The sequence below is a fragment of the Oncorhynchus mykiss genome, chromosome 19, assembly GCF_057628025.1.
Source record: "Oncorhynchus mykiss isolate SJ-2025 chromosome 19, ASM5762802v1, whole genome shotgun sequence".
NCBI classification, from domain to species: domain Eukaryota; kingdom Metazoa; phylum Chordata; class Actinopteri; order Salmoniformes; family Salmonidae; genus Oncorhynchus; species Oncorhynchus mykiss.
In genome coordinates, this window is record NC_143040.1 from 56,786,096 (window position 1) to 56,808,295 (window position 22,200).

A 22,200-nucleotide genomic window follows, 5' to 3' on the forward strand; every position below is an offset into this window, starting at 1 on the left:
TACAGACAGAGTACAGTCAGAGGATGGTGAAGGACATCTGTGAATTCCATGGCTGGGTCTGGCTCCTACCACACAGCAGGGCACCAGTGGGCAAATAACAGGCCACAAACCAGGCACCAGTGCAGGCCTGCCGCCTAGCCGTCCTCCCATCTCTCCCAAGGGAGGACCTCTCTTCACCAGTCACGCTGCCCCAGTCTGTCATTCTGTGACTGTTGTGGGTGGGTGTTCTGTTCTACCATGCCACTCTGCATTTGGGGAGATGGAGACTAGAGAAATGACTCAGTTCACTTTACTATAGAGGGTTTTTTCTCCCTTCCTCTCTTCTTTCGCAAATGACTCAGGACTGGACACATTGATAGATTGCCTGCACAACATGGTTTTTCCCAGACATAAGTGAAGGCTTTTGGTGAGGTATCCCTCAGTTGCAGCATTCATATATAACCATCATTTAGTCTGCGCTAGCCTAAAAAGATTTTCATTTGAAATATAAACATTTAAGCTGATAAAATGAACCTTAAAATCAGTCTCCATCCAGAAGCCCCTAACTTACAACACTGACAGGTTGACTCAAATGTGATTTTTCTTATGAGAAGCTGCAGAATGTGACTTCCAGGGAGTGGCTTGCCCCATGTATATAACATAGCTGAGCCCAACCATCCTGAGCCCAACCAATCTGGTTGTTCCATAGGAACATGCAGATGTGTGCTAAGCAGAGCTGGGCTGAGTTCAGGACTATGGAGGAGGGGATGGGAAGGGGTGGTGGACGTGATTTATTTCCTGTGAGTTCCAGTTAGTTTTGGCCATTGGGAGAGGAGCACTCTCCAGTTTCCATCTGCACTCTCTCTCTCCTTCTGTTTTACCCCTTTTCTTTTACCCATGTTCTGAGTTCACCTCTCTGTCTCTCCCTCTCTCTCTCTCTGTGGGATTTACACAGGCCTCTATTGCCTTGGCAACAATTGACCACGTTGACATCTCTCCTCCATATGACCCTAACAGGAGAATGATAAAGCAGAGAAATTGTGTTACTAAGCAAAAAAGCAGTTCTGCTCCTGTCGCTCGGACAAATCCTTTAATCCTTAATCGAATATGTGGTTAATATTAGGTGTTAGCTTAGCAATAGAAGAACATGTCTGCACGGTTTCACATTGTACATCCCTCTGACATTTAAGGACGTGCCACTCATTCTGACCACCATACTTACGTTAAACACCACACTGTCTTTAAACACAACAGCCATACAGTACAGTACACAGTACAGTACATAACAATATGAGTGTGCGATGTGCGACTTAAGTGTCATAAGCTAATGAGATACTAAAAATATAAACGCAACATGTAAAGTGTTGGTTCCATGTTTCATGAGCTGAAATAAAATATCCCAGAAATGTCCCATACGCATAAAATGCAGCATGATTATTACACAGGTACACCTTGTTCTGGGGACAATAAAAGGCCACTCTAAAAGATGGAGTTTTGTCACATGTTTTGAGGGAGTGTGCAATTGGCATGCTGACTGCTGGCATGTCTACCAGAGCTGTTGCCAGATAATTTAATGTTCATTTCTCTAACATTAGCGGCCTCCAACGTCATTTGAGAGAATTTGGAAGTATGTCCAACTGGCCTCACAACCGCAGACCACATGTAACCATTAGAGGTTGACCGATTAATTGGAATGGCTGATTAATTAGGGCCGATTTCAAGTTCGGTTTCAAAAAGTTTCAAAATCTGTATTTTTTACACCTTTATTTAATCTTTATTTAACTAGGCAAGTCAGTTAAAAACACATTCTTATTTTCAATGACGGCCTAGGAACGGTGGGTTAACTGCATCGTTCAGGGGCAGAGCGACAGATTTTCACCTTGTCAATTCGGGGGATCCAATCTTGCAAACTTACAGTTAACGAGTCCAACGCTCTAACCACCTGCCTCTCATTGCACTCCACGAGGAGACTGCCTGTTACGCGAATGCAGTAAGCCAAGGTAAGTTGCTAGCTAGCATTAAACAATCAATCAATCAACATGGTTGATGATATTACTAGTTTATCTAGCATGTCCTGCATTGCATATAATCGATGCGGTGCGTATCGTTGCTCCAATGTGTACCATAAACCTCAATGCCTTTCTTAAAATCAATACACAGAAGTATATATTTTTAAACCTGCATATTTAGCTAAAAGAAATCCAGGTTAGCAGGCAATATTAACCAGGTGAAATTGTGTCACTTCTCTTGCGTTCATTGCACGCAGAGTCAGGGTATATGCAACAGTTTTGGCCGCCTGGCTCGTTGCTAACTAATTTGCCAGAATTTTACGTAATTATGACATATCATTGAAGGTTGTGCAATGTAACAGAAATATTTAGACTTATGGATGCCACTCGTTAGATAAAATACGTAACGGTTCCGTATTTCACTGAAAGAATAAACGTCTTGTTTTCGAGATGATAGTTTCCGGATTCCACCATATTAATTACCTTAGGCTCGTATTTCTGTGTGTTATTATGTTATAATTAAGTCTATGATTTGATAGAGCAGTTTGACTGAGCGATGGTAGGCAGCAGCAGGCTCGTAAGCATTCATTCAAACAGCACTTTCGTGCGTTTGCCAGCAGCTGTTTATGACTTCAAGCATATCAACTCCCGAAATTAGGCTGGTGTAACCGATGTGAAATGGCTAGGTAGTTAGCGGGGTGTGCTCTAATAGTGTTTCAAACGTCACTAGCTCTGAGACTTGAAGTGGTTGTTCCCCTTGCTCTGCAAGGGCCGTGGCTTTTGTGGAGCGATGGGTAACGCTGCTTCGGGGGTGGCTGTTGTCGTTGTGTTCCTGGTTCGAGCCCAGGTAGGGGCGAGGAGAGGAACAGAAGCTATACTGTTACACTGGCAATAAAGTGCCTATAAGAACATCCAATAGTCAAAGGTTAATGAAATACAAATGGTATAGAGAGAAATAGTCCTATAATTCCTATTATAACTACAACCTAAAACGTCTTACCTGTGAATATTGAAGACTCGTGTTAAAAGGAACCACCAGCTTTCATATGTTCTCATGTTCTGAGCAAGGAACTTAAACGTTAGCTTTCTTACATGGCACATATTGCACTTTTAATTTCTTCTCCAACACTTTTTTTTGCATTATTTAAACCAAATTGAACATGTTTCAATATTTATTTGAGAATAAATAGATTTGGTTTGAATCAAATCAGGCAGCCCCAGGCTGAATCAAATCCGGCTGTGATTGGGAGTCCCATAGGGCAGCGCACAATTGGCCCAGCGTCATCCAGGTTTGGCCGGGGTAGTCCATCATTGTAAATAAGAATTTGTTCTTAACTGACTTGCCTAGTTAAATAAAGGTTAATAAATAAAACTTGACTAATGGAGTGTTTGCTTCTCAAAAGGCCTTTGTTCAGCTAATTACACAAGCAGCAGTGCCACTCTCAACCAGAAACTGGGAGTTACTCTACTGCACTAACAAACCAGTAGGAAAGCAAGTCTGTACTGTGCGAGACAGCAACATTTCACAGCACAGTATTTCCAGCTGTAGTGAATATGTTCAGAACAGAGTAGGAATATCCTAGGGGTAAGGTAGAGATGTTCATAAAACTGCCTTTTGAGGAAAAGTAGTATTTTTTTCCATTGCCTTTGCCAAAAGGACTTAAAATGTCCTTCCTCTTTGCAAGCTTTATCATCCCCTCTGACAGTTAGAGAGGACCGATAACTTGAAGGCCAAGGTACACTTTAAACCCTCCATTTTACATCCAACACTTTCAACGTTTCAACTGACGAGGCAACGTTTCCCAACCTTCGCCTCCAAACACCCCCACCTGTTATTTAATCCTGCATTTATAGGCTATTAAGGCATGTCAAGCACGCCATAAACATAGCTCAATATCCTATGTCGAGCATGCCATAACCATTACACACTCCTCTACAATTTGGCAGAAGAGATACAAAAACCCAGTGCTATAGCTGAAAATATTTAATTTCATGGCATCCCATCCCAACAACATCACATCATCCTCCAAGTATGCCTGAATGGGAAGCGGAGGAATGCTTGTTGGCTGGTCTGGCAGGCTGCTGGAGAAAGGTCATTCTCAGGGAGTCGTGAACCTTTGTTTCGTGGTTGCTCCCTCTCTGGCTGCACGAGAGGACTTGAGCGACACCAAACAGGAAGCGGCTCTACAAGCAGACACTATCGCTGTTTATCCCCCCATTCATCACCCCCAGACACCCCAACCAAATAGCCAGGGCTAGGGAGACAGACCCAGAGTCTGGTGGCAGGCAGTCACAGAAGAGAGCCAAGCCTGGGCCGCCTGGTGCCCCTCAGGGTGGGTCATGTCACTCACTCCCTCTGCTGTGTCTCCTCACAGTCCCAGAGGAGCATGGTCTGCGTTGGTGAGGTGGTGCTCTCACGCCAACTGATGATACTCTCAAAAAGGGTCAGGACCCCCATCATCTCATTGACTGAAGTGGAGCAGAGAGGGCAACAGCTATGCAGAGGGCTTCAGGAAGAAGTTATAATCTACGATAACCTCTAGGATCAGGTTATCCCATGGTCAATCTTAATCATTACGAGGTTTTGTAAAAGTTCCCTTAACGGTCGGTTACCTATCTTAACCATAGAGAGCCAAAACAGACCTTGGATCAGTGAATAAGGGCAACTTCATAACACATCCCATGGGGGCCCTGTAGTTTGGCAGTCAGTTGGATGATGAATGAGCTACATGGAGTCCATAGAATACACAGCTATTATAACTGATTGCATTCTCTAACTAGTCTGATTCAAAATGAGGGTTCAGCCAAGAGATAAATGGTCAATGCTGATTATACACATTGAAATACCACAAGGAAGCATCTGTAAAGATAACAACGCAGGTCAATGTGTGTATTCTGTGCAAACAAGGGAGAGCAACGACAATGTCAATCTAGGACTAGGCCAAGGACAAAGCAAATGAAAATCTAATACTAATCTGTTTTTTAAAAAATTGAAGGGAATCAACTGCTCCAACAGCGTATACTCCTGACTGATGTTGCTCCATGTTTGTTGCCTGGCTCAGTGACGTACTGGTGGATCACCTACCCATTAAACTGTCCCTCAATGGGGCACAGTTCTGTCCAGACTCTATCTACTGAGATAGTAGAACATAAAACACTTTCCCTGTCCGCTCCCTGGTGACACTGAAATCCTGGGTTCAACTTCATACCTTTCAGATTGTCAGTAATCTAACTGCCTGTAGCTCAGTACCTGAAGCAATGATATGCATATTCTTGATATCATTTGAAAGGGAACACTTTTAAGTTTGTGGAAATGTGAAATTAATGTAGGAGAATATAAATTCTGGTAATAATATATATAGATCTGGTAAAAGATAATACAAACATGGTATGAATGCCAGATTGGACAATGCAGTTAGATTAACAAGAATTGAAGCTTTCTGCCCATATAAGACGTCTATGTCCCAGAATTGCAGAATGCTGCATTCTGAACTATGAAATAACACATATGGAATCATGTAGTAACCAAGAAAGTGTTTAACAAATCAAAATATATTTTTGATTCTTCAAAGAAGCCACCCCTTGCCTTGATGACAGCTTTGCATTCTCTCAACCAGCTTTATGAGGTAGTCACCTGGAATGCTTTTCCATCAGTCTTGAAGGAGTCCCACATACAGTGGGGAGAACAAGCATTTGATACACTGCCAATTTCAGGTTTTCCTACTTACAAAGCATGTAGAGGTCTGTAATTTTTTTCATAAGTACACTTTAACTGTGAGAGACGGAATCTAAAAAAATCCAGAAAATCACATTGTATGATTTTTAAGTAATTCATTTGCATTTTATTGCATGACATACGTATTTGACACATCAGAAAAGCAGAACTTAATATTTGGTACAGAAACCTTTGTTTGCAATTACAGAGATCATACGTTTCCTGTAGTTCTTGACCAGGTTTGCACACACTGCAGCAGTCCCACTCCTCCATACAGACCTTCTCCAGATCCTTCAGGTTTCAGGGCTGTCGCTGGGCAATACGGATGTTCAGCTCCCTCCAAAGATTTTCTATTGGGTTCAGGTCTGGAGACTGGCTAGGCCACTCCACTCCAGGACCTTGAGATGCTTCTTACGGAGCCACTCCTTAGTTGCCCTGGCTGTGTGTTTCGGGTCGTTGTCATGCTGGAAGACCCAGCCACGACCCATCTTCAATGCTCTTACTGAGGGAAGGAGGTTGTTGGCCAAGTTCTCCGATACATGGCCCCATCCATCCTCCCCTCAATACGGTGCAGTCATCCTGTCCCCTGTGCAGAAAAGCATCCCCAAAGAATAATGTTTCCACCTCCATGCTTTACGGTTGGGATGGTGTTCTTGGGGTTGTACTCATCCTTCTTATTCCTCCAAACACGGCGAGTGAATTTTGACCAAAAGCTCTATTTTTGTCTCATCAGACCACATGACCTTCTCCCATTCCTCCTCTCGATCATCCAGATGGTCATTGGCAAACTTCAGACGGGCCTGGACATGCGCTGGCTTGAGCAGGGGGACTTTGCGTGTGCTGCAGGATTCAAATCCATGACGCCGTAGTGTGTTACTAATGGTTTTCTTTGAGACTGTGGTCCCAGCTCTCTTCAGGTCATTGACCAGGTCCTGCCGTGTAGTTCTCGGCTGATCCCTCACGATCATTGATGCCCCACGAGGTGAGATCTTGCATGGAGCCACAGACCGAGGATGATTGACCGTCATCTTGAACTTCCATTTTCTAATAATTGCGCCAACAGTTGTTGCCTTCTCACCAAGCTGTTGCCTATTGTCCTGTAGCCCATCCCAGCCTTGTGCAGGTCTACAATTTTATCCTGATGTCCTTACGCAGCTCTCTGGTCTTGGCCATTGTGGAGAGGTTGGAGTCTGTTCGATTGAGTGTGTGGACAGGTGTCTTTTATACAGGTAACGAGTTCAAACAGGTGCAGTTAATACAGGTAATGAGTGGAGAACAGGAGGGATACTGGTCTGTGAGAGCCGGAATTCTTACTGGTTGGTAGGTGTTCAATATTTACGTCATGCAATAAAATGCAAATTAATTACTTAAAAATCATACAATGTGATTTTCTGGATTTTTGTTTTTGATTCCGTCTCTCACAGTTGAAGTATACCTATGATAAAAATGACAGACATCTACATGCTTTGTAAGTAGGAAAATCTGCAAAATCGGCAGTGTATCAAATACTTGTTCTCCCCACTGTATGCTGAGAACTTGTTGGCTGCTTTCCCTTCATTTTGTGGTCCAACTCTTCCCATACCATCTCAAATGAAGTCGGGTGATTGTGGAGGCCAGGTCATGGGATGCAGCACTCCATCACTCTCCTTCTTGGTCAAATAGCCCTTACTTAGCCTAGAGGTTTGTTTTGGGTCATTGTCCTGTTGAAAAACAAATGATAGTCCCACTAAGTGCAAACCAGATGGGATGGTGTATCACTGCAGAATGCTGTGGTTGCCATGCTGGTTAAGTGTGCCTTGAATTTTAAATAAATCACTGACAGTGTCACCAGCAAAGCACCCCCACACCTCCCCTCCATGCTTCAAAGTGGGAACCGTTCACCTACTCTGCGTCTCACAAAGATACGGCGGTTGGAACCAAACATCTCAAATTTGGACTCATCGGACCAAAGGACAGATTTCTATTGGTCTAATGTCCATTGCTCGTGTTTCTTGTTTCCAAGCAAGTCTCTTCTTCTTATTGGTGTCCTTTAGAAGTGGTTTCTTTGCAGGATTTCGACCATGATGGCCTGATTCATGCAGTCTCCTCTGAACAGTTGATGTTGAGATGTGTATGTTACTTGAACTCTGTGAAGCATTTTTTTGGGCTGCAATTTCTGAGGCTGGTAACTCTAATGAACTCATCCTCTGCAGGTAACTCTAGGACTTCCTTTCCTGTGGCGGTCCTCATGAGAGCCAGTTTCATCATAGCGCTTGATGGTTTTTGTGACTGCACTTGAAGAAACTTTCAAAGTTCTTGAAATGTTCCGGATTGACTAACCTTCATGTCTTAAAATGATAATGATGGACTGTCGTTTCACTTTGCATATTTGAGCTGTTCTTGCCATAATGTGGACTTGGTCTTTTACCAAATGGGGCTATCTTCTGTATACCAACCCTACCTTGTCACAATACAACTGATTGGCTTAAACGCATTAAGAAGGAAAGAAATTCCACAAATTGACTTTTAACAAGGTACACCTGTTAATTGACATGAATTCCTGGTGAATACCTCATGAAGCTGGTTGAGAGAATGCCAAGAGTGTGCAAAGCTGTCATCAAGGCAAAGGGTGGCTAATTTGAAGAATCTCAAATATAAAATACATTTTGATTTGTTGAACACTTTTTTCTATTACTACAGATTCCATGTGTGTAATTTAATAGTTTTGATATCTTCACTTTTATTCTACAATGTCGATTAGAAAATAGTCAAACTAAGGAAAAACCCTGGAATGATTAGGTGTGTCCAAACTTTTGACTGATACTGTATACTGTGAAGTTTCTTAGGAGCCAGAAACAGAGCTGCCATGTCTGTCGGCGCCATCTTGTTGAAGGGTAACACAAAGTACAGTGCCTATTTAGCAGATTTTAATGTAAGCAGCATATTTAAAAGTAATATCATCTTTAAGGTTAATGCAAACAGACAGTTTAGATTTTATTTAAGCATTTTCTTCATATCGTATTTATGACCTTTTTCTTTAGCTCTTGTAACAAACCTTTGCAAACTTGCCAATACATTACCAGATCTATGCAAATATCAGCAGTAATCAGATGTTCTGCTCTGCAGATCAGAAATCCCTAGAACTAGTGAGTGAGTATCATCATAACCCATAAAGAACAACAACATTACACTGGCCTGGGGGAATGTGAATGTAAACTACATTCCATTACAGAACATAAGCGAGACACTCAATGATTAATTCAATTTCCACTTTGTTGTACAATTAGCACTGGTGGTTATATGGGCTTTAGCAATTTTGAATGGTTCTCAGTATGTTCCTTTTATCAAATCAAATTGTATTAGTCACATGCGCCGAATACAACAGCATTACAGTGAAATGCTTACTTACGAGCGCCTAATCAACAATGCAGTTTAAAAAAATATGGATAAGAATAAGATAGCGATGATCAGCTAGCTCAGGCGTACTGAATGGGACGTGTCAGCTCAATGCAGATGTAGGACCTTAATTTGAGCCAGTTTGCTACAGCGGGAAAATGAAATGTGAATGATTATGTGAATTACAATTAAAACTGACATTTTTGCAGCAGTTGATCAATTTTTCATAAGGGAAAATCAAGTCTGAAATTTCAAATGTGGAATTTACAAGCTTCAGAAGCCGTTTTAAACCTCAAATACACTACAAGTTTTACATTTCCCACATTGCAGGAAAATTATCCTGCAACAGAGTGATCAAATGAAGATCCTACATCTGTAGCTCAAAGCTGCTCCATTTTCTGAGAACAATGAATCTCTGGAGAGGAAAAGGTTACAGAGTATTTGCATTCTAGAAGTGACAAGTAAGGGGAGGTGTGAAGTGAACAAAGTATCTATAAATGTGACTGTGTGGGCAGCCAGGAAGCACAGAGAAAAATATAGCGTTTTACCTCCTCTTTCTAACTACAACCCTCATGCCCCCATTTCTCCAAAATACCTGATCCCTGTGACTCCAACCCACCCTTCTCTTTACCCATTAGACCTGATGGAATGAGTTCTATAATCTCATCTCTCACTCACTTAGTCTCCGATTAACTACAGACACAAATAGAGTAATCTTCATTATGGGTGTAAGACGATAATACAATAGATGAATGTGTGAATGCCATTTCATTAACACAGGTGTTTGTGATAAGAACATCCACATATAAGAACAGTAGGACCTACACCAGATCTATCAAATAGGAATCCAAACACTCAAAATGGAGAGAGAAAAGCACAAAATGTAATTGAGTAACAAACATCAAAAGAGTGAGTAAGACTTACCATAAATGACCTTGGAACAAAGTGTATGTTTTATAAGCTGACAAACTACCCACTCTAACTATTCCCCAGGTCGTTGCTGTAAATGAGAATGTGTCCTCATTCAACTTACCTGGTAAAATAAGGGTTAAAAATATATATAGTACAAGTCAAAAGTTGAGACACCTACTTATTCAAGGGTTTTTCTTTATTTTTACTATTTTCTACATTGTAGAATAATGGTGAAGACATCAAAACTATGAAATAACACATATGAAATCATGTAGTAACCAAAAAAGTGTTAAACAAATCCAAATATATTTTATATTTGAGATTCTTCAAAGTAGCCACCCTTTGCCTTGACAGCTTTGCACACTCCTGACATTTTCTCAACTAGCTTCACCTGGAATGCTTTTCCAACATATACTAGGCACTTGTTGGCAGCTTTTTATTCACTCTGTCATCCAACTCATCCCAAACCATCTCAATTGGGTTGAGCTCGGGTGATTGTAGAGGCAGGTCATCTGATGCAGCACTCCATCACTCTCCTTCTTGGTCAAATAACTCTTACACAGCCTGGAGTTGTGTTGGGTCATTGTCCTGTTGAAAAACAAATAATAGTCCCACTAAGTGCAAACCAGATGGGATGGCGTATTGTGGCAGAATGCTGTGGTGTCCATGCTGGTTAAGTGTGCCTTGAATTTTAAAGAAATCACTGACAGTGTCACCAGCAAAGCACCCCCACACCTTCCTCTCCATGCTTCACAGTGGGAACCACACATGCAGAGATCATCCGTTCACCTACTCTGTGTCTCACAAAGACACGGCGGTTGGAACCAAACATCTCAAATTTGGACTCATCAGACCAAAGGACAGATTTCCACTGGTCAAATGTCACATGCTCGTGTTTCCTGGCCCAAGCAAGTCTCTTCTTCTTATTGGTGTCCTTCAGTAGCGGTTTCTTTGCAGCAATTCGACCATGAAGGCCTGATTCATGCAGTCTCCTCTGAACAGTTGATGTTGAGATGTGTCTGTTACTTGAACTCTGTGAAGCATTTTTGGGGGGCTGAGGCTGGTAACTCTAATGAACTTACCCTCTGCAGCAGAGGTAAGTCTGGGTCTTCCTTTCCTGTGGTGGTCCTCATGAGCGCCAGTTTCATCATAGCGCTTGATGGTTTTGCAACTGCACTTGAAGAAACTTTCAAAGTTCTTGAAATTTTCCGTAATGACTGACCTTCATGTCTTAAAGTAATGATGGACTGTCATTTCTCTTTGCTTATTTGAGCTGTTCTTTTACCAAATAGGGCTATCTTCTGTATACACCCCTACCTTGTCACAACACAACTAACTCGCTCAAACACATTTAGAAGGAAAGAAATTCCACAAATTAACTTTTAATAAGGCACCCCTGTTAAATTTAAATGCATTCCAGGTGACTACCTGATGAAGCTGGTTGAAAGAATGTAAAGAGAGTGCAAAGCTGTCAACAAGGAAGAATCTCAAATATAAAATATATTTTAATTTGTTTAACACTTTTTTGGTTACTACATGATTCCATATTTGTTATTTCATAGTTTTGATGTCTTCACTATTATTCTACAATGTAGAAAATAGTCAAACTAAAGAAAACCCCTGGAATGAGTAGATGTCCAAACTTTTGACTGGTACTGTAATATATATATATATATATATATATATATATATATATATATATATATATATATATATATATATATATATATATATATATATATATATATATATATATATATATATATATATACACACACACACTGCTCAAAAAAATAAAGGGAACACTTAAACAACACAATGCAACTCCAAGTCAATCACACTTCTGTGAAATCAAACTGTCCACTTAGGAAGCAACACTGATTGACAATACATTTCACATGCTGTTGTGCAAATGGAATAGACAACAGGTGGAAATTATAGGCAATTATCAGGACACCCCCAATAAAGGAGTGGTTCTGCAGGTGGTGACCACAGACCACTTCTCAGTTCCTATGCTTCCTGGCTGATGTTTTGGAAACTTTTGAATGCTGGTGGTGCTTTCACTCTAGTGGTAGCATGAGACGGAGTCTACAACCCACACAAGTGGCTCAGGTAGTGCAGCTCATCCAGGATGGTACATCAATGCGAGCTGTGGCAAGAAGGTTTGCTGTGTCTGTCAGCGTAGTGTCCAGAGCATGGAGGTGCTACCAGGAGATAGGCCAGTACATCAGGAGATGTGGAGGAGGCCGTAGGAGGGCAACAACCCAGCAGCAGGACCGCTACCTCCGCCTTTGTGCAAGGAGGAGCAGGAGGAGCACGGCCAGAGCCCTGCAAAATGACCTCCAGCAGGCCACAAATGTGCATGTGTCTGCTCAAACGGTCAGAAACAGACTCCATGAGGGCCCGACGTCCACAGGTGGGGGTTGTGCTTACAGCCCAACACTGTGCAGGACGTTTGGCATTTGCCAGAGAACACCAAGATTGGCAAATTCGCCACTGGCGCCCTGTGCTCTTCACAGATGAAAGCAGGTTCACACTGAGCACATGTGACAGACGTGACAGTCTGGAGACGCCGTGGAGAACGTTCTGCTGCCTGCAACATCCTCCAGCATGACCGGTTTGGCGGTGGGGCAGTCATGGTGTGGGGTGGCATTTCTTTGGGGGGCCGCACAGCCCTCCATGTGCTCGCCAGAGGTAGCCTGACTGCCATTAGGTACCGAGATGAGATCCTCAGACCATATGCTGGTGTGGTTGGCCCTGGGTTCCTCCTAATGCAAGACCATGCTAGACCTCATGTGGCTGGAGTGTGTCAGCAGTTCTTGCAAGAGGAAGGCATTGATGCTATGGACTGGCCCGCCCGTTCCCCAGACCTGAATCCAATTGAGCACATCTGGGACATCATGTCTCGCTCCATCCACAAACGCCACGTTGCACCACAGACTGTCCAGGAGTTGGCGGATGCTTTAGTCCAGGTCTGGGAGGATATTCCTCAGGAGACCATCCGCCACCTCATCAGGAGCATGCCCAGGCATTGTAGGGAGGTCATACACACACTACTGAGCCTCATTTTGACTTGTTTTAAGGACATTACATCAAAGTTGGATCAGCCTGTAGTGTGGTTTTCCACTTTAATTTTGAGTGTGACTCCAAATCCAGACCTCCATGGGTTGATAAATTTGATTTCCATTGATCATTTTTGTGTGAATTTGTTATCAGCACATTCAACTATGCAAAGAAAGAAGTATTTAATAAGAATATTTCATTCATTGAGATCTAGGATGTGTTATTTTAGTGTTTTTGAGCAGTGTATATACATACATACATACATACATACATATATAAACGTTCATGATCTAATAAGCAGTCTAATGTATGGTATCAGTTGGATAGGAACATCTGAATGTGAATCTGAAATCTGTATTCTAAGCCAAGGCCACTCCAAACAAATGGAATCAGCAAACTACCTTTGGTTCCATTGGTTTACTCTTGATTTTCCAAATTTGCTTCTGCCTCTTTCTAGTCAGTGGTACATGGACAACCACTGTTTGTTGATACAGCCTATATGTTCAAAGACTCGTCTCATGCAGGGGCCATAACCCAAAGTCATTACTAAGAGCCACCATTGTCATGGAAAATAACCTCGCTTGAACATTACATCATGGATGACTTTGAGAGGAATAAACCACTGAGTGGTTCAGTGTTTGTGTCTCCAGTGAGAGTACACCACAATGTAAATAGCTGATGCTACTAGATCGTGCGCGGCAGCCTGAGAGGCTTCACTGCTGCCGAGCGTGCTGCTGTGGTGCATAAAACTCACTCTGTGCACGAGACACAGATGTCTGCTTTACAAAAACAAAGCCTAAACAGAGGAGTATGGCACAGAAATGGCAAACCACAGATGCTATGCATTTCAGGGCAACACTGTCTGCAATATAACTGTCTCCCTGTTCATTTAAACTGTGTTCTTTCAACTTGCAACCACAGCAAAGAATACAGAACAACATTCCAAAGAGCAGTGTTAAGGAAATATGCCCCTGATTTACTTAGCAGTATGCCTGATGGAAGACTTTCCAAACTTTCTTGAAACTTGAATTTGAGCCACAAAAAGACAACTAAGCTTTTAGGATTTACAGTGAATTTGCTTTCTCTTGCTCAGGCCTATCGATTGCATTTCATTCTATAAATATCCGTAAAAGTCAACCATTTTTCACTCTGTCATTATGCATTAGCTGCAGTAGGTCAAGTGTTAAAACAAGGAAGAGTTGTGTAATTACCTTTTGGTCAACAATAGAGCAGACCAGGTCTTTGACAGCAGACAGCGACAGGTCATGGTTCTCCAGGTTCACCATCTCTCTGGTCAGGCCAATCTGGAGGAGGAAGGACACTCCATGGAAAGAGCTGCGGGAGTTGGTGGGACTGGGAGCGCTGTGAGTGTGACTTCTGTGACTCCCGTTGGACAGGCGGCTGTAGAGGGGTGCTGGGGGGCTTGGCGATGGTGAGGGGGTCGGAGGCAGGACTGGGAGTTGTGAGTGGAGGTAGGCTTTAGGAAAGGACGGAGGAGTTGAGCTGCTGCAGGCAGACATTGGGTTTCTTCCAATGGCAGAGATGATGCAAAATGTAAAGTAATGGAACTGTCAGTGATGCCTTGTTAAATGAGGCACCACTGAAACACTAAGCACAGACACTAGGTTGAAGGAACACTCAATACTCATTCTAGGAGACATGAAATGCAAGGTCTTCAAAGTATCATGAGCAGTGTTCGTCAACAGCAATAGTCAAACTTTCCTCCCCATTGACTTCTCAGACAGATACCTGGCAATCAATTCATGGACAAAGCCTATTGATTGCACTAAATGGCCTCCACTCACTCTTCAAGGCAAGAGATGTGTGCAGTATGCATTGTGGATGCTCCGGACGTGGTAGATCGATTCCCCAACGCTCACTGCAAGAGGCGGTCACCATTCCAAACGTCATGTTCTTGAATGGTGTCCCCTCACAGTACTGGAGTCAGAAATCCGCCCTGACCACAGAAAACCTGTCACAAAACAGATGCAGTAAATGTAATGATGGTAGAATATAATATGTTTGGGTTTGTGGAAATGGAAGTAGGCCATAAAAGTCGTCATTTTACATTATTCAACCTAACTGAACAAATTCAGCAAAACAAATCATGACGTCAAAGCTGAGAACTTACGGGAAATAAACATGGTAGGGCTATGGTTTGCATACAATAAACAAATTAAATAATTGTAGACCTAATTTGAAACTTCGATTATATTGTTAACAACCCTTACAATGTAGGTGCGCAAGTACAAACAATGCATCACGTTTTAGAACCATACATTAGGGCATGTTATCTGTTTTATCTATTCTCATGCAGAACCAACATCTGGAATCAAGGCTTCTCAACATCCTCCCGCTTTCGATTGAACTGCTGGCAGAAAACTACATGTCCACGAATGCCAACCAAACAAGTTATACAACACCTGGTTTTGCAGTGAAAGCTTCTTCAAATATTATTCACTATGAATGAACTATTCCAATCGTATATACATGTCTAAAACAACATACCTACATTACCTTCACCTTCTGAAAAAGGCAACATTGGATCCGTGGACAGCAAAAACTTCTCCAAAAACTCCAACAATCGAAGAAAACGAAGATTCAAGTTGCCTTATCGATAAAAAACGATGTAACCACATGCATTTGTACACATGTTTAAACGCTCGCTAAGACTCACATTACCGAGTTCTCCGCTTTTTGAAACTTCCTCTTGTAGTCTATTCGTTGTTGCTAGATAGTAAATTCATGTGCATTTTATTATCGTCCCAGCTGTGACTTCTCCCCCTATTCTGACAGAAAAAAAACAGGAGAAAGGTTCCTGGGGCTTGGAGTTCGATCACCTATTTGCTTCATTGGGTTTCCATCGGTGAAGAGAAATATTCAAACTACAATCTCACAAACGCAATGGCGTCTCTAAAAGGTTCACTTTACGTTGCGCATGCCTCTTTCATCTACATCCTTTCCGTTATTCGGGCAGATGCAGGGGGAAAAAACTAGTTACCTCGATTGGTTCAGTTCTGAAAATAAGTTGCCGACAAGGGAGAAACATGTCATCATTCTTTATTCTTTACACTGTCGCAGTGTTGCTTCTAATATTGCTTTGGAGAGGATGCTGACATGCATCAGCTACTCATTGTTTCCTATCCAAACTGGCAACACATTATGAATGTATAGATGTGTAATAACAAATAGCTAAAAATTCATAATGAATTAACACATACACACATATTACCATGCATCCCCTTCACGATGAATTGGGGTTATAAAAATTCTACAATCTGGAACAAGGTTATATATATATATAATACAGCCCAGAAAACATGAACAGCAGATATGACTATTTCTTTCACTTTTCACCTTTAAGATGTAACTGCAATTTAATCTGTCTGTCATATTTGCCATGTCCAATGCAACCAGCATACATAAAACAAGGTAGAAAAATGGTCGCTATGATGACATTTATGAACATGTTTATTAACAAAGTCATGAATCCACAGTGCAGAACCTGTGACGTTGAGTCAATACTGTGGGAAAGAGGGGTCTATCTTCTGTGCCCAGGCCATCAGCCCTCCACAGATGTCTTTAACAGTGACAAAGTCCACTTCAGAGCCTGACATCTTCTCCAAGACCTGAACTGCCTTCTGGGAGTCATTACCCAGCTTACAGATCACATATACTGCAGTATGGAAACACAAACAGATCAAATTGATGAGTAGCTTCAATTTCCTGGCATTTCCTGGCAATTTCCTGACTAGGTGAGTTGAATATATAAAATGGGCAAGAACAATTGTTTAATGCTCAGCTAGAAGCAGAGTTATGGGATGATATTCTAATTCACTATTGGATGTGTTATGGACATGATATGACTTGTAAACTCAGGTCCCTTCTTTCACTCTTGAAACCTGAATCGATTAGAAACTTTCAAGGGTGTCAGGTGTTCAACTAAAGGTCTGCGTTTACTGTTTACACTGTCGTTCCCAGAATTACCCATTAAAATAGCTCATTAATAACAAAATATACACAGGCTTGCTGGAAATACACTGCAGAAAAAAATACCATGATGACTATTCAATAAAAAGAGGCCAGCTGTTCACGATGACGGTATATTTTTGTGTTAGAAAAATAATTACCTAGCAACTCCACCTCCCATCATTGGCTGTCCAAAATACTCTCACAGGACAAGGCTACACAGACTTAATTAGCACTCAAATTACCCCTCTTTTGTTCAGTGAATATGGGCTGCTCCATACACCTAGCTAGCTACGGAAGAGCCACTGTGTGTTGTGACCTGAGTAGCTAGATGAAGACCTATTGTCAGTCATATTACCTGGGACCTGGGATTCATTCAACATCTCCTCTTTCACTCTGCCAATTCTCTCCTTCAGCACTCGGATATGTTCACTTTTTCTGTCCTCTAAACTGGATAGAGGGATGTCTAGCAATGATTTAAGGAAATTAAACATTGTACCATTGAATTGAGTACAATTACTTAACGCAGCTCAGAACACTTATGAAAGCACAGGGATGACTGACGTCATTAATAGCAGTATTTATATCCTCCTCACTAACTCCATATCTTGCAAATGGTAACTATATAGCTAGTGGAGTACAATGACAGGAGGGCATTCAGCCAGCAAAAGGATACTGAGGGAGGTGGGTAGGTGACATATATCTACCTCCACTAGAGGGCGAACATCCAGCAGGAGATGAGCAGCTGTGTTGTCCACTATAGATTTATACTCCTGGCAATAGAAAGGAGAAATTACAATGGTTGTCAGTGGTCACCTACAACACTTACTTTGTTAGACAGTGTAGTGTTTAAAAGGTCTGTCACGTCTGAATTAAAGTTGCTGTTATTTTGTGAGATGACACAAAGATGGCACATAGACTGGTTGAGTTGCTTTGGCCTATCACCATATGCATGGCACAACTGGCTGCCTTCTTTGAGTGGAGTAGGGTGGAGTAAGTTTAACTTTGTCACATTATTTCAATTATAGGAAATAAAACTGTTTCTGACTGCATGCATTAAATAATCTATTTTAGGCCTAATCAATCATGATCTTCATCTTAATGGCTCAATTCTTTTTAAAACTGTAATTTAGCAGAAACCCAAACAACTCCCAAACCACCACCATTTCTGTCAGTGCCAACAAACAAATACATGATTATTTTCCGTAGAAAACGTACATTCGAGTTTTAGTCATTTCCCATTTAGGGTTGGGTCAGCTTTTAGATTTAATCTGGGTTTATGAATGCACACGAATCACAGACAATCAAGTGTAATCATAATTATAAAACAGAAAGTAATCAACTATACTCCACCTGCACTGTTACCCTCTGGTCTTTGGAGAGAAGGTTTAGTCTTCGACACTGAAAGAAAACCCAGAAAATATTAGGTAAATATTCAAAGCAAACATTGAAACTAAAATTGTCCTATAATTGATGGAAAACATTTTTTTTAGTTGAGCTAAGTACAGAAAACTCATTTTGACATACAGTGCATATCTCTGCTATTTATCTAAATGATGGATAATTAACACATTTTCCTGGCACAACATTCCATGTGCTACGTGTAGTTCTAAGCCATCAAAGGTGTAGTGATGACACTCACTCTGGTCATTTTAGATTGGGACACACCACCTCCTCTTACTTTAAAATGGTAACTTAACCCTTTGAACAGTATTAAATTGCAACTCAATATGCAAGATGTTTGCCCACTTGGCCCTCTTCTCAGTGACCCCTGACCTTATCTGTGGCAGCAGACCCACAGAACTTCTCATAATCTACAAGGTGTGTGACAGTGGGGTTCTCTCCACACACAGCACAGCTGGCCTGCTTGGACCGCAGCCTGATGGACCGGAACTTGGCATCCTGGGCGTCAAACATCAACAGCTGTTGGCCACAGGAAGCTGTCACCTCGGTCAAGGAAAAGGCTCCTGTCTGGCTTAACAAACACCACAATGTTCTTTGTATATTCAGAAACAGACCTCAAAGGTCCTGAAATTTCACAGAATTTCCTCTCTTTTAGTCAAGTGTTATCAGATGGGCATGGTCATGAAGAAAAACACCCCTTCCTTCCCATGCTACACTGACTCATTCATGCTTTCATTCATCTAGTCAGCACCATGACTAAGCAGAAAGTGTTGTTTCATTGTGCAGTAGCTAAGCAGTGGGGCAGTGGAGTGACTCAGGGAGCTTTCACTGGGAAGGATACAGCCCTGTCCTGAGGCTATCTTCAGGACCTCCAATGCTTGGAAGCATCCCATGATCCCTGGCACTGAGAAAAAAAAAGAGTGAAACATCAACAATCAATTCCTCTCTCTACCTAACAGTGAAGACACAAATTAGAAGAGGACTCACCTACTCCTAAGATCCCTCCGTCAGAGCAGTTAGTCACCATCTCTGGGGGTGGAGGCTTTGGGTACAGGCACCTGTAGCAGGGGCCTCCACGGTAGTTATACACTGTCAGCTAGACACAGACAAGAGGGGTTACTATGCACAAAGGAAAAGCAATAAACATATTCCATTTACTAGTCAGTCATTTGTCAGACATTGATGTAAATCCAGTTAGCATGTGGGGACTTAATTATAGAGACTAAAATGTAACTAGATCCTTACCTGGCCCTCCATTCTCAGGGCACTGGCAGATACTAGGGGCTTGCCACTGAGGACACAGGCATCATTCACCAGATACCGGGTGGGAACGTTGTCCGAACAGTCAGCCACAATGTCGTACATGAGGTGGATAATGTCAAGGAGTAAAGATGCAGTGATTTTCTTCCCTCAAAATGTCAGTGTTATGGTAAATGTTTGACTCTGGATTTGATGACAAGAAAATCCTGTATGACAAACAGTAAAACCTCTTCTTTACCCCCTGGAAGATAATAGAAGGCACAAGGCTGAGAGGGAGGATACTGTTGGATGAGCTGTAAAGCATTTTCTGGAGAGAGCTGGAGGTGGTAGGGAATGCATTCTACTGTGGAGTTCAACCTGTACACACATAAAAAGGACAGACAAGGCCATTCACATTCAACCCCTCATACTCATTTTGGAGAGCAAGAACTACTGCACAGAATATAGGCTCGCTAATTCTCTTTTCCTCTGAATGCCAAAACCTTAAAAACACCCTCCAGTGATTTGTTTTACTTTTCCTGTTGAAAAAAAGATTTCCCACGTATGAATACCCCCACTTCTGCCATGTCATGAGACATCTGGATTACCTATTGAGATGTGCCTTAAGTAAATCAGGTGTTACATGAAGTGAAAACGAGACGGGAGTAGGACTTTAACATTCAATTGCAATGCCATTAATGTACTGTATGTACACTAACAAATAAGAGTGGTGACTATACCTATACAGTTATCTGAAAGCAAGCTATTGCTGTTTGAGTAAATGGCACCACCAAGTGGCTATAGCTATGCTGTGGAAGTTCTTCACAGTACTGCAGCATCATTGAGTGAAAGACCACAATAAGTGCTTTCGAAAATAAATCAACAGAGAAAGATAGTTGGGTATTCGTGGACAGTCAAAACAACAGTGTAATACAACCTGTGACAATGTAGTGAGATGGCAGCGAATGCACCAACTTATGGTAGGCCTACATGCTAGTGACTGACATGATTACAGTCTATGTATCAGCCTGTGCAGGCCCCAGTAGCCTCCTGTACCTTCTGACAGCATGGGCAGCAGACTGGGCCTTGGCCTGTCCCTGGCTGTCTTCTCCATGGAGCACCTGTCTGTGCAGGTTACTCAGTTCCACCTCGTCATAGTCCAGAAGACCCACACGCCCTGGGGTTATAGAGGGATGGACACGTTATAACAGTGTACACACACATCAGTATTGCATATCCCTAAAGGTTCACAGGTATATTATATGTAGTAGGCCTACCTAATACTTTGTGAAGTTATGCCATCCTCAAATGCTTTATTGATGTGTACAGATTCAAGGGACTTGTTCATCTATTTGGATGTACAGCATATGAATCATTGACCGTTACTGAGGGTATAACTTACTGAAATTCTCTTTCCCCACATTTTTACCTACCGATTCCTGCTGCAGCTAGATACTGTGCCAGGGGACAGCCTAGTCCTCCACACCCCACAACCAGCACTGATGTCTGGGAGAGGTTTAGCTGACCTGCAGAGATCAAATGATGGTTTCAATAGTGTTTTTCAATAGTGTTTACGTCAATCAGAGTTTGGGTGAAAGCTGCCATTATTACCTTGTACACCAAACTCTGGCAGTATAAGCTGTCTGCTGTAGCGCATGATGTCTTCATTGGACAGGGTTGCCTTGAGTTTCAGAGGTGGAAGTGTTGTCACTTTCTCCTGCAGCTGCAGATCTATCAAACTGTTCTGATTTCAGTGGAGAAAAGGTGGTGGTTTAGAATACGTTAAAGTTGTTGTTATTATTTTAGACAATAACCAAATATAACACGTCAAGGGATATAAAGTCAATTGATTTGTAGGCTAGTTAGCCTCACGAATCTATCCATCCAAATTTCCTCTTGTTGACTCAAACTAAGGATGTCTTCCTCACTGCTCAAACCAAAGCATCGTTGCTCAAACTCTGAATCATATAGCTACATTATAACGTGCGCTGCTGCTAAACAGCCACTGCAAGCACGAGGCTACAGCTACCTCCTGATATTCAATGTAAAAGCTAAATAGTGTCATAGGCCTACCTTTTCTAATGCCAGTTTATTCTTCAATGCAACTATCTCTTTTTCTTTCTCCATAAGCCGTGCCTTCAAGCAGGAAACCTCTTCCGCCATTATTACAATACGATAGAAAACACGTGCGACAGGAAACTGTCACAACGTTGCTGGCTGTTACAGTTTCAGTGATGTTTGTGGTGATTTGTAGCACTCGGTACTTCCTGGTCTACAGAAGAGGATCACGTGTAATGAGACCACGTGCCAGTTGGAGGTGCGTTCCAGCGCCAGGTTTAATCTAGCGTGGTTGATCAAGGCACTACACGCGCTGCTGTCACTGCGCAGTTTCGTTCCCACAGTTTGATTACTTTACTAGTATATCCATCTATAAGCCGCTCAAATCATTTAAAAATGGGAAATGTACGTTTTGAAATCACTTTGAAAGGCTATACTTACATTTGTACTGACACTAGTTTACCTAAAATGCAGACA

The 22,200-nt window shown here is 42.0% G+C and overlaps 2 protein-coding genes across 4 annotated transcripts in view; both read right to left on the bottom strand.

Annotated features, from left to right (window-relative positions):
• LOC110498037 (serine/threonine-protein kinase D3) overlaps nt 1-16,061 on the bottom strand; it is a 68,632-nt gene extending 52,571 nt beyond the window's left edge. The window contains exons 1-2 of one of the 3 annotated variants that reach the window (XM_021574579.3): nt 15,562-16,061; nt 14,265-15,025 (exon numbers count right to left, since the gene is read on the bottom strand). In XM_021574579.3, coding sequence (XP_021430254.2) covers nt 14,265-14,573 — 309 coding nt within the window. In that variant the 5' untranslated portion in view covers nt 14,574-15,025; nt 15,562-16,061. The remainder of the gene's footprint in view (nt 1-14,264; nt 15,026-15,561) is intronic. The other 2 variants (XM_021574581.3, XM_036954957.2) reach the window with 2 other exon arrangements.
• Nucleotides 16,062-16,097: 36 nt separating this feature from the next.
• On the bottom strand, nt 16,098-21,940 carry LOC110498038 (molybdenum cofactor synthesis 3). The gene is made up of 13 exons (XM_090211428.1): nt 21,739-21,940; nt 21,277-21,409; nt 21,099-21,191; nt 20,722-20,842; nt 19,966-20,043; nt 19,672-19,786; nt 19,414-19,522; nt 19,268-19,330; nt 18,799-18,962; nt 18,376-18,423; nt 17,699-17,795; nt 17,381-17,488; nt 16,098-16,729 (listed from the first exon to the last, which is right to left on the bottom strand). The coding sequence occupies exons 1-13, from the start codon at nt 21,826-21,828 to the stop codon at nt 16,572-16,574; spliced, it is 1,377 nt and encodes a 458-aa protein (XP_090067554.1). The 5' UTR covers nt 21,829-21,940; the 3' UTR covers nt 16,098-16,571.
• Between the last annotated feature and the right edge of the window lie 260 nt (nt 21,941-22,200).

Bases quoted from the DNA above. Each gene is read 5' to 3' on its own strand.
- LOC110498038 (XM_090211428.1), bottom strand. From the start codon at position 21,828: ATGGCGGAAGAGGTTTCCTGCTTGAAGGCACGGCTTATGGAGAAAGAA. The intron at 18,963-19,267 runs GTATCCTTCCCA...CCGAGGTGACAG, and splicing joins GATAGCCTCAGGACAGGGCT to CTTCCTGTGGCCAACAGCTG. The intron at 16,730-17,380 runs GTAATATGACTG...TCCATACTGCAG, and splicing joins GAATGAATCCCAGGTCCCAG to TATATGTGATCTGTAAGCTG.